The sequence below is a fragment of the Giraffa tippelskirchi genome, chromosome 10, assembly GCF_054371585.1.
Source record: "Giraffa tippelskirchi isolate mGirTip1 chromosome 10, T2T-mGirTip1v1.2.pri, whole genome shotgun sequence".
NCBI classification, from domain to species: domain Eukaryota; kingdom Metazoa; phylum Chordata; class Mammalia; order Artiodactyla; family Giraffidae; genus Giraffa; species Giraffa tippelskirchi.
This window is the reverse complement of record NC_137284.1, coordinates 72,039,090-72,051,624: the sequence shown is the minus strand read 5'-3', so window position 1 is coordinate 72,051,624 and position 12,535 is coordinate 72,039,090. Positions and strand designations below refer to the sequence as shown.

General features: G+C 37.2%; 1 protein-coding gene across 4 annotated transcripts in view; it reads right to left on the bottom strand.

Moving 5' to 3' along the window:
• The window catches only part of LRRC72 (leucine rich repeat containing 72), a 52,564-nt gene extending 41,198 nt beyond the window's left edge, over positions 1–11,366 (bottom strand). For all 4 annotated transcript variants that reach the window (XM_081537657.1, XM_081537660.1, XM_081537659.1 and 1 more), the window contains exons 1-3: positions 11,175–11,366; positions 5,546–5,619; positions 293–362 (exon numbers count right to left, since the gene is read on the bottom strand). In XM_081537657.1, the coding sequence (XP_081393783.1) occupies positions 293–362; positions 5,546–5,619; positions 11,175–11,267 (237 nt within the window). In that variant the 5' untranslated portion in view covers positions 11,268–11,366. The remainder of the gene's footprint in view (positions 1–292; positions 363–5,545; positions 5,620–11,174) is intronic.
• Between the last annotated feature and the right edge of the window lie 1,169 nt (positions 11,367–12,535).

Sequence of the window (12,535 nt, the reverse complement as noted above, 5' to 3'; positions counted from 1 at the left end):
TCCTCTGCCCGTGAGGATTCTCCAGCCAAGAATACTGGAGTGGTAGCCATGCCCTCCTCCAGGGGATCTTTCCAACCCAGGGATCAAACCCACATCTCTTAAGTCTTCAGCGATGGCAGGCAGATTCTCTACCACTAGCGCTATACCACTTTGTATATACATATAGTTTCTTACCTGTATTAAAATTAGGAATATAAAATATTAATACTTTTAATAACCAGTTCTATTAAAAACATGAAATTAAGATTGTAGTTTAATCATAGAGCCACGTAAAGATCAAATATCACACTACCTTGTTATGATGTAGCCACAAGTATTTTAATTTTTTAAACCTAGAAAGATCAATGACCTCTGTCAGCTCCCTAGAAAGGAAAAGAGAAAGTGAGTATTAGCAACAGTTAATTTATTCATGTTTAAAGTTGCTTATATAGTATGACTTGGGGAGAACTCAAAAGGCCTCTCTCTGTCCTTTCAAAATTATTGGCACATTTATACAGGCTGATTTCCTACATTCCACCTTTAAAACTTCATTTTTGGGTTAAGGTTTTTGTTAGCCAGTTAAAGCAAATACTAAAAGGAGAGAAATTTATCACATTAGTAGAATTTATACCTCATTATGACTGAATTTATTGGGACCTTAATTTTAAAAGATTTCACTGAGGAGAGGCCAGAGGAACAAAAGTAAATGCAGAAGACACCAGACTTAAGGGCAATGTGGGAAACAGCATCGGCTCCTGCTTCAACACTGCCTGCACGGTCTTTAGTTTGAGGTTGTCCAGATCTTGGCCAAACTGGATTTAAGACATGGAAACTGCAGGATCCGAAGAGGCAGAGAGTGAGTGAAGTGTTTTATTCTCCCATTGTTGTTTATTATACGTGTGCATGCTAAGTCACTTCAGTCCATGTCCAACTCTTGTGACCTCATGGACCGTAGTCCACCAGGCTTCTCTGTCCATGGGATTCTTTACCACTGAGTCACCAGAGAGGTCCATAGTTTTTAATATTTTGCCACATTTATGTTCACTCTCTTATCTATATAAACAATTTACCTATTTGCTAGTTGGTAAGTTTCTTGGTGAATCATTTGAAAATAAGTTGCAACACGACTCCAGGGCTTTGATTCATAAATACTTCAGCACACACATCCCTCAAATAAGGACATTCTCCTGCTTAACCACCATACCAATATCAAATCAAGAAAATTAAAATTGAATTCAATGATATCATCTAATACACACTGATATTCATATTCAAATTGTTCCTGTTGTCCCTACATTTCTTTTATAGATTTTTTGTTTGTTTAACCCAGAATTGAATCAACATTGATGCATTGGTATAACCCATTTTCAGTTGGTATAACCCATTGTTGTTTGTTGTTTAGTTGGTAAGTCATGTCCGACTCTTTGTGACCCCACGGACTGCAGCATGCCAGGTTTCCCTGTCCTTCACTATCTCCCCGAGTTTGCTCAGATTCATGGCCATTGAGTTGGTGATGCCATCCAATTATCTCATCTTCTGCCACCCCCTTCTCCTCCTGCCCTCAATATGCATCAAGGTCTTTTCCAATGAGTCAGTTCTTCACATCAAGTGGCCAAAGGATTGGAGCTTCAGCTTCAGTATCAGCCCTTCCAATGAATATTCAGGGTTGATTTCCTTTAGAATTGACTGGTTTGATCTCCTTCCAATGAATATTCAGGGAAGTCCAAGGGACTCTCAAGAGTCTTACAATATGAAGGCATCGATTCTTTGGCACTCAGCCTTCTTCATCATCCAACTCTCACATCCATACATGACTACTGGAAAAACTATAGCTTTCACTATAAAGATCTTTTTTTGGCAAAGTGATCTCTTGCTTTTTAATATGCTATCTAACTTGGTCATAACTTTTCTTCCATGGAGCAAGCGTCTTTTAATTTCATGGCTACAGTCACCATCTGCAGTGATTTTGGAGCCCAAGAAAATAAAATCTGTCACTCTTCCCACTTTTTCCCCATCTATTTGCCATGAAGTGATGGCACCAGATGTCATGATCTTAGTTTTCTGAATGTTGAGTTTTAAGCCAGATATTTCACTCTCCTCTTTCACCCTCATAAGAGGCTCTTTAGTTCCTGTTAACTTTCTGCCATTAGAGTGGTATCATCTGCATATCTGAAGTTGTTGATTTCTCCCAGCAATCTTGATTCCAGCCTGTGGTTCATTTAGCACAGCAGTTCACATGATATACTCTGTATAATCCATTAGTCTTCCTAAATTAAAAATAATCACTTTCTCTCCTTTATTGCCTTCAACGTTTACTTTCTGAAGAGTCCAGGACAGTTGTCTGATAGAATTGCTCATATTCTTGATTGGTCTGATTGCTTCCTCATGATTAAATTTAAGGTAGATAATTTTTTAATTGCAACAGTGGTAATTACTACACCACATCAGGAGGCAAAATGATACTACTTTGTCCCACTCTTTGTGAAGGTTGTGTGTGGTGCTCAGTCACTAAGTCGTGTTCAACACTTTGCAACCCCATGGACTGTAGCCCTACAGGCTCCTCTCTCCATGGGAGTCTCCAGGCAAGAATACTGGAGTGGGCTGCCATGCCCACCTCCAAGGGATCTTCCTGACCCAGGGATCTCTTACATCTCCTGCATTGGCAGGCAGATTCTTTACCACTGAGCCACCTGTTCACCCTGTTGGTGAAGCTAAGTTCAGTGATTTGGTTAAGGCTGTATTTTCCAGTTCTCTTCATTGTGAAAGTATTTACAAATTTTATCACTGAAAAGCAATATCTGGAGCAAAATTCTGAGTGATTTGACATCAGAGATACTGCAAAATGATCACCAGATAACATCCAATTGCTGAAACCATACAAAGTTAATACAATATTATTGACTGTATTCTCATACATTCCATCCCCAACACTTACTTATTTTACAACTGAAAGTATGTACCTCTTGATCATGTTCACCTATTTCATGCCCCACCCCCAAATCCCTCCCCCCTCTGGTAACTGCCAACCTGCAGAGAACAGATTGGTGGTTCTCAATAACTATTCATTCAGTGGCTTTATCTTTGATTAATAATATTGACCTGAATCAGTACATTTGGGATTATGAAATGGTAATTTTTCTAATCCTCTCATTCTTTTGACATTTATTAGTTGGTACTTGGTAAAAAAAAAATCTGCTTCTCCCCTTTCTTTCTCTCATTCCTTCTCATCTTCATCCTTCTCAGATTTGAAGAGTTTTTTCTTAATCTTTTATCAAGTTTTTTTTTTTATTATTCTCAGGTTATCTCAAACAGAAGGCTTTTCAAGGAGACCCCCTGGTGCTTTTGACAGGTGCCATTAGTCTTCAAGCACTTCCCTGACACAGCAAAATATTCTGGGTTCCTTCAAAGCAACTTGTAATATATTTGTATACATGATGCATTCTCCTCTTTCACTGAAGATGTGTAGCTAATTTCTGGGATGGAGCATTTGGACACTGACACACTTATTGCACTGGACAACAATGATGGTACATTAGCTGCATTTTTTTCCTGTGAAAAACAAAGCAGCCATTACATAGTAGCAGAGAAACTCCAGCCCCATTTAGAGTGTTTCTACAAGGATTCCCAGAAAAGTTATTTTCATAGATTAATGCTATAAAATATCAACTTTGTCACATCACTGTCAAATTAGTTTTCTTGTAATAGTTGTACTGTCACTCTGCTATAGATAATATAATAAAATGGCTCACTTATGAGCAGAATTTAAGTCAGAAAAGTTTATTTTGCGTATAAATTTGTCCTAAATTAATAACAGCCTATTACATTTTAAGGTGAGGCCAATGGAAGACAATGATAGAAACTCTACTACTAATGATGACAATGACTCATGCTGACAATGATACATCAACTCTGTTGTTACAGTGTATATTCTCCATGATATCTCAAGGAAACATTGATATGATCCTTTCCATTTTCCAAGGGCAACAAAGACTTAGGCAAATAACCTAATTTATCCAGTTTATTGGCATCTGGACTGTGAAACATTTTTTGTACCTAGATGTATTAAATGATAACTTAATATTCTTAGGATACAAGATGTATTATCCTTGAATTGAAAAGACCAATAATTATCCACTGTCAGAAAATCAATATTTCTGTTTTTCTAGTGTTTTAAAGCTTTTCTTATTATTATCTACTTATTCTAATGATCAATAGTGTACAGTTGTTAAAATCATGAAAGGCTTCGAGATGCAATCTTTTGAAGACAAAAAGATATTTACTGTTACTATAAAACAAACTGGCCTACAGAGAGGATCAAAGCATGACCTTAAGTTTGTCAGAATTGCCTACCATACTTGCTCCATTCTAAAAAGTTTATTTTTTAAAATCTTAAATTTGTTAGCTATTTATTCTCTTACTACCAAGAGATTCAGGGTCATTACAAAGATAACTATTATTCATGGCACTAATGAACTAAAATATATTAATATTTAACAAAAGAAATATGTTTATTAATAAAAGATTTCCTCAAATCACCAGAGAAAAAGTGATTAACTTCATTGATAAAGTAGGACTTTTTCTTTAAAAAGTAGCTAAGTTCTGAATATTAAATACAAGTGGAAATATGCTAAGTCTCTTTTAAAATAATACATGGAATTCACAGAGATCTAAAAGTATGAAAGCGGAGAAAGGAAAGTTAGGAATACGATCATTGTTATGAAAATGCTCAGTGTAACTACATAGGCATCACTGGTGGACTAGTAAAACCTGTGTTGTCAACATCCAACTGAACACATACTCCATCTTCCACCTGGGCTCTACCTCAGGCACTGTGGCTTGCTCTGAAGAAGAAGGACTCATTTTGCTGCCTGCCACATTGAGAAGTTGGAGTGGAATCAAAGGAAATTGTAACAAAAGGGAGAAGTTTTCCTACTTACCAGTAAAATTAGTATGAAGGTTATTGGCTAATGGTTATAGTATAATAGGGGCTATTATTTTAGTACAGTTGTATAATGAGTCGTTGTCCTTTAATCACAGTAGCAATATTAACCGCACTAATGCTGATTGTTTACTGTGTACCAGACCCTTCTCTACTCTCAACTAACTCACTTAATCTTCACAACGACCCTGTGAAGCAGGTAGTACTGTTATATGTAGGCAATAGGTTTGCCAGATAAAATACAGGATCCACAGTTACATGTGCATTTCAGAGAAACAACAAATGTCCCACTGTGATGTGGGACATATTTATACTAAAAAAATTATATTCATTTGTTTCTCTGAAATGCACATGTAACTGGTATTCTATATTTATATTGGCTAAACTGACAACCCTAATAGGTTTATGACATGCACAGGATCATCCAGTTGGAAGAGACAGAACTGGGATTCAAACTCAGCCTGACTCCATAATCTTTGCTTGATCCTGCCTCTCCAATAGAGACTGTGAATGCCAACAAGCATGGGCTACTTGCCAGTCCACACAAGGGGAAAACAATGGAAGAGAACATTTGAATTATGAAACATAACATAATGCTTTTCTCTTTCTTACATAAAGTACACTTACTTTTGAGAAAGAAACAGCTCAAAGACATCAGCATCCCTCTTGTGGCCACGTATCTTTAGTTGATCTTCAATTGCCTGATAACATATAATTAATCTGTCAAGCCACATTCCACTGAGCAAAAATACTGAGACATTTGCAGTCAATAACAATAATGTCTACAAAAAGATCAAAAGAAAGGTGAATATGGAGGCAACTACTCTAAACTGATAAATTCCAACACTATAATTCAACATTACTTAATCATTTTTGTGGTTGAATTTCATTATCCTTAATCCTGGGCACAGATGTGTAAACAAATTTTAATCAAGAGAAAAAAAATGTGTGTGTGTACTTATATGCCAAAAACAAGCTTTTTATTCTCCATGAGGAAGAGTAATTTGGTCTTTAAATATCTGTAAACATTCCTTTAAGCATGAACGACTGATATTTGGTAGGTTCACCGTATTTACAGAAGACAGTGTCAAGGCTGGAGATGGAGGGAGAAGAGTATAATGTACCCTATAAGTTCTCAATAAATGTCAGACAAATGAATGAATGACTGTATGAATGTTATTTTTTTCCTCTGCAAAGAAATAGTGTCTTCATGTTTCAAGAGTTACTAATATACTTGGACCATGGGAATTTTTGGTGGAGAAGAAGCAATTTTTACTCCCATAGGTTTTTTGCTTGAAAATACATATCCAACAATAGCTATTTAACTGCTTTGCTTTTTCTTCTTAAGGTCCTTTACTAAATTACACAGTAACATTTACAGGCCACGTGGCCTAAGATGATATGGAAAAATTAAAGACCATCTATAATTTGTCAATGAAGGAGTAAAGCTAACAAGACAGAGCAGAAGTGGAAAGTATCATCATTGCACTTCTGGAATCTGACAAACACTGTAATTATCAGGGTCAAAGCAATCATCAAATTTCAGAAATTTCAGCCTGAATTTGCTGTGGGTGGTGAGGTTATAATGTCAGTAAGTGATTTATGGATTTTTGACATTGGTTTTGTTATTTAGTAGGGGACATTAAAAAGTTAGATTTAATAGGATGAACAAGTATCTAGAGATGAGGAAGACAGATATCCCAGGGATGGGGAACAGCTGCTAATTTATACCCCAAACTTTCTTTGTGACCCTGTTACGCAAGTTGGATCTTGGGGCTTGGAGAATTTATTGGTTCAGGTGTAGGCATTTCCATTAGGGTATTTTGTGACCATGATAAATGAGCTGAATCTGGAGTTTGGAAAAACCCCATTAGACATCCACATCTATGTATTTTAACCTAAACATCAAAACCATCAGCTTGTACTATACACAGTCAATCTCAATTTTGCCAAAGTGTTTCGAATATTAAGGCTTGGTCAAAGTATAATTAAAATTTTGTAGCTACCTATTAAAATTGCAAGCTGGCTTCTAACTTAATCCCACAGTTTCACATCTAACACTCAGAAATACATCAGTACATACACACACAAGCAAAATGTGAATATCATTGCTCATCTCATACATACATTGTCTGTAGTTGTGAAATATGCCCAATTAATTGGAATAGGGGTTATATTAAGATGTAGCTTCATAGTAGGACATATTCAGTAGCTTAAAAACAGAGAGAGATGGATATCTAGACCTAAAAAGATATCAAAAATATATTTTTAAGTAAAAATGCCTTTGGCAGTATAATATTTGTATATGTAACAATATTTTTGTTACTAATGACATTTATTTGCACATAAAATGCACACATGCCAAACCATTAACAAGTTATTACTTGAGATTATAAGGAACTGTCACTTTTTAGGAAATTCACTTTTCAATAATGTTTGATATTTTATGACATATGCATATTAATTTAGTAATCAGAAATTAATATACATTCTGAACATTTTCCCCATGGAATGAATATTCCAGGACTTAAATTTTGAAAATAAAAAGATGAAAAAGGGAAATTGAAACTTGCAATATGTAGATCACTGATGTAATTAATTATTCATTTACACAGCTCTTTATCATGGCATACTTCCTTCCAAGCAAAACTTTCATATGAATCTGGTAACAAGAAAGTGTCAAAATGCCAAAGAACTCAAAAATGTGCCAAGAAATTTCAAGTTTCAGTGAATCTGTGGTGGAACAGTTCCAGTTTCCAATCAACAAACAACTTCACTAGCAGCATATTCCTTTCATCTAAAGAGGCACAAGAATTCTTTCCCTGAACTGTTTTTTTAATTGTGGTAAAATATACATAATGTTGAATTTTCTATTTTAACTGTACATTTTTGTGGTACTAAGTGCATTCACTTTGCTGTGCAGCCATCACCACCATTCATTTTCAAAAGTTTTTCATCTTTCTCAAATGAAATTCTATACCCACTATAGGCTACCTCTTCATTTCTTTCCGTCTCTCCTCTGTTCCTGACACTCACCCTTCTACTTTCAGTCTCCATAAATTTGACTACTCTAAGTACCTTATATAAATGGAAGCATGCAGCATTTGTCTTTTTGTGACTGGCTTATTTCACTTAGCATAATATCTTCAAGAATCATCTAGTTGTAGTGTATGTTAAGATTTCCTTCCTTTTAAGGCTGAATAATATTCCATTGCATGTGTATACCACATTTGGTTTTTCCATTTAGTTATCAGTGGACACTTGGGCTGCTTCCACTTTTTGGCTTTTGTGAATAATGCTGCTATGAATATGGGTGTACAAATATCTGAAACCCTGTTTACACTTCATTTGAGTATATATTAATACTCAGAAGTGGAATTGCTGGATAACATGATAATTGCATGTTTAATTTTTTGAGGAATTGCCATACTATTTTTTACACTAGCTGCACACAACAGCAGACTTTTACATGAATGTTTCTACTGAAGTTTGTCCAAACAGATCATTCAGCTATTTATTGAACCATCAACTACTGTGGTTCAGGTTGTGACTAGTTTAGTCTAAGGCTAGCTAGTAAATGTAGCAATGAATCAGGTAAGATGTCTATTTCCTATAAGTAAACTTTGAATAAGAGAAGGAAGGATACACAGCGTTGCAAAAGAAGGTTGCAAATGTTAAGCGCTATGAGAAAAGAAAAATACCACTCTAGTGAATTCAGAAGAATAAGAAAGTACTATCAACCCTGGCAACTTTGAGAGGATTTTAGGGCAAGACTGACAGTTGGGCTCAGTCTGAACGATGAGGAGAATTTCGACAAAGATTTTGATGGATGGGTGTTTTAGTCACAGGGAAGTAAGTACACAAAGGAGGAAAAGCAGGGGAAGAACGTACAAGGCATTAGGGCTGTACAGTCTTTGGCTGCAGGGAAAAGGAATACAGCAAGCAACTGAGAGGGATCCATTTTAAAAGGTGAATTGGGGTCATATACTTGTGCTCACTTTGAAATATAAGCTCAGAAGTATGTACCTACTGCTCAAACAAAACTGTAATGGGTCTTAAGAACTCTAACTTAAAATCAAGTATTTTATGTTACCTAAAATTAAATTTAATTTTGTATATATATAAATGAAATATATATACAATAAATATATATACTAATAGCATGGTAAAATCAGTGTAACAATAAAGCTCTGATTTTTCCCATGACAACTATATCAATGCTTTTAAGTAATATCCAATATCAAGTTATTTTAAAATCATTTTTCTCCTTCTCTTTTGGTGCCCTTGCTTTGTTGGGCTATAAAAGAACAGACTTAATAACGACTAGGTAATTCATCAATGGACTCAACTCTGGCAATTTTGCAGAGAAGTATTATAGGATTTTTAAACAGGAGAAAAGATGTGACAAAGCATACCATATCTCATGGCCTAGGGTGCAGATAGAGCTGCAGACAGGAAGCAAGGTTGCCTCTGGAAAATCAAGTCAAGATCTGATAAGCCTGCCCCAGGGACAGAAGCAAGTGAGAATGAGCAGTGAACAGGTATGACATGTGAGATACAGAGAGAATTGATGAGAACTGGCAAGTAGCTGGAGGCAGAGAATAAGGGCAAGGGAAGCCACCGGTGATGATGATGATGTGATGACATGATGATGAAAAAGGTGACTGGGAGGGAAGATGCATGCGGTTGAGAAAGGGTGAAACTGAGGCGCTGGTGGACGAGGTCAAGGCTACAACCAGAAAGCTGCAAGTGGGAGAATGAATCTCACCAGAGCGTCAGGATAGGTATGTCCAGCCTGGTCGTCAGCCAGCACAGAGGCAAGCGTGGAACCCAGGGAAGATCATCCTGAAGTGTCTACATTTGGAAGGAGGAGGAGAGAGCCAAGCTGCACAAGAAGATACATGAGGGATTGTTATAAAGTTATGAAGAGAAGCATAAAGACAATGGGAGCAGAGAGGATGGGTTTCAAGAAGGTAGAATTTGAATCTGCAATATTGTGTAGCATGGTAGATAATATCACACAGAAAAGGGTATTCAATTTGTAGAGCAATTTCAGGAATCTGATAAGGGGAAAATGTTAGCTTTCAAATTAACTGATTGATGAAACAGGAAAATAAAAACAACCCAACACAAAACTGGGATGTAGATCGTTCTAGCATAGAGAAGAAAAAAAGCAGCTACTTCCACTGCAGATATCTTGGGATCTAGATAAAATAGAATAAAATGTTTGAAAATTGTGGGACTACTACATCCTAGAAGAATGAAGACTTTATTAAGATCTATAGAAGAAAATATCCTCACTTTGATGATTTACCTACTATAATGATACATTCCTATACCTTCACGCAATACACATGCGCCACAAGTTGGTTAGGATTTAGTGTGAAGTTTCCAATTCATTACAGAATGTTCAGCCTTGATTAATTATCATAGCTCCAAGCCTTTCTAGATAAGCGTGAGAACTTGAGAACACCTTGTTAGGTCCTAAATGGCACAACACAATTGTGACTTTTTTTCATTCCCCACTCAAGTATTCTTTTAGTCATTATCTAAACTGTCCTCAACTCTCCTTGTATTGTTCCTCAAAGAACTTTTCCTCCGCAGTGTGTCAGTGTGTCAATCTGCACTTTAGGGAAAAATTTCAGGGCTCTACGTGTGTGTGTGTGTGTGTATATATATATATATATATATATATATATATATATATATATATCTCTGTTGGAGGGTCAAGATTTCAAATTTATGGTCTTATTAATCTCTGTGTGCCAGCAGGCATGCTTGGTCGCTTCAGTCGTGTCTGCCTCTTCCTCCATTCTATAGACTGTAGCCCACCAGGCTTCTCTGTCCATGGGATTCTCAGGCAACAATACTGGAGTGGGTTGCCAATTCCCTTCTCCAGGGGATCTTCCTGACTCAGGGATCGAACCGTGTCTCTTACCTCTCCTGCACTGGCAGGAGGGTTCTTTACCACTAGCGCCACCTGGGAAGTCCTGTTAGTCTCTATAAACTGCCATAATTATATGTGCACGAGATACTAAATGGGAAACGGTCAGTGTAAATCAATAAGTGTGGATCGGGGCAGTCCCCAAACCCCAGTCAGGAGATTACAGGCTTCTAGCCCCAGTGGAAGGTTTGGCTAGGGACTATAATTGCGTTATCACTTCGACCCGGACCCCGGGGTGGCCTCCAGCGGACTGGAGCATCTGTCGGGATCCCCCGAAACTCTCCGTGGTCTGGGGAAGAGGGAGATGCTTACCCTGCTGCTGATTTCCAGGGCAGCTTCTGCGGCCCTCACTTGGATTGCTGGGTGTCGGCAGGCACGCGGCAGATAACTGGGGTCCCTGGCCATCAGGACACCCGGGCACTCAGCAGCACCTGTGATCCACCCAGCCTGGCCTGCGGCTGACTGTTCCAGCGGTTACCAAGAGTTACCACCACCTTGTGGACTAAAAGCCAATCCGAAGTAGAGAAGATGTGAAGCCAAGCCCGGACTTCTGTGACGTTTGCGCTTGTGGCCCTGCAACAGCCACTGCGTCGTACCTCAGATCTTAAGTGTTTCTCCTGCGCGGGGTGCTGCATACCGCGGATGTAGGAGGGATGGCGATCAGGTTGAGACCAGAGACCGCGAGTATATCAGAGGGCCTCACCGAAGTCACTCAGTAATAATAACTCTATTGAGATCTGAATATTAGAAAATTTAGGTTTCTGAAAATTAGATATGTGTGGAAACCAGCAGCCACCTCTGGAGGGTAGGAGTGAAGCAGTGCCTGGTGGAGTCCTGGAGCTAAAGGCAAAAGGAAAAAAAAAATCAATACTAGTGAGACTGTCTTTATTTAAAAAATTGACATCTTTGGTCATCGTGTATGTTTTGCATTAATTTTTATTTTCTGAAAAGAAATATTGCATTAGGATTTATTTTGTTAAGCTGAGCCATACTTGGCCAGTCTCGTCCAATATTGAAGACTTTATGATTTTATTTATATGAATTTGGTTCTCCTCTAGCTTGGGAAATTTGGCAGCTGGACTTTTTTTTTTTTTTGGCCAGGACCTAACACATTGCATTTAATAACAATTGATTCAACTGAATAGGATGGTTTCTTGGCACCAAATTTGAACTTGAAATCTAGGAATTAAATGTAATTTTTAAAAATGGATCAAGCTACTTGCATTAAAAAGTGTTGGTATTGGAATAGAGCATTAAAAAAAGGTCTCAGTGAAGAAGTCAAAACACATTATTTCTAGAACTTTTTATAAATATTTGAGTATAAATACTTTTTATAAGTACTTGAGCCTTTTGGGGTGGGTGGATAAAAGTTCTTCTAGGTACCATGGGGAAGGTAACCACCTAAGAATCATTGTTTAAATAGTTTTTAGCCCAAGAATAAAAATCAGGTGAGAGGAATGGTCCACTGAGAAAAGGTATAAAATAATTTACTAGCATCTTGTCTCCCATCTTTGCTGTTAATACGTATTACAACTTTTTCAGATATCATTTATTAATATGCTACATAGAAAAATGGAAATGCATACTCCTTGGTCAATTTTGTACATTACACAAATGTGAGTTTTACAACCATAGGCTATTTACTTTTAGAGAGCGTCTTATAGAAGTAAACT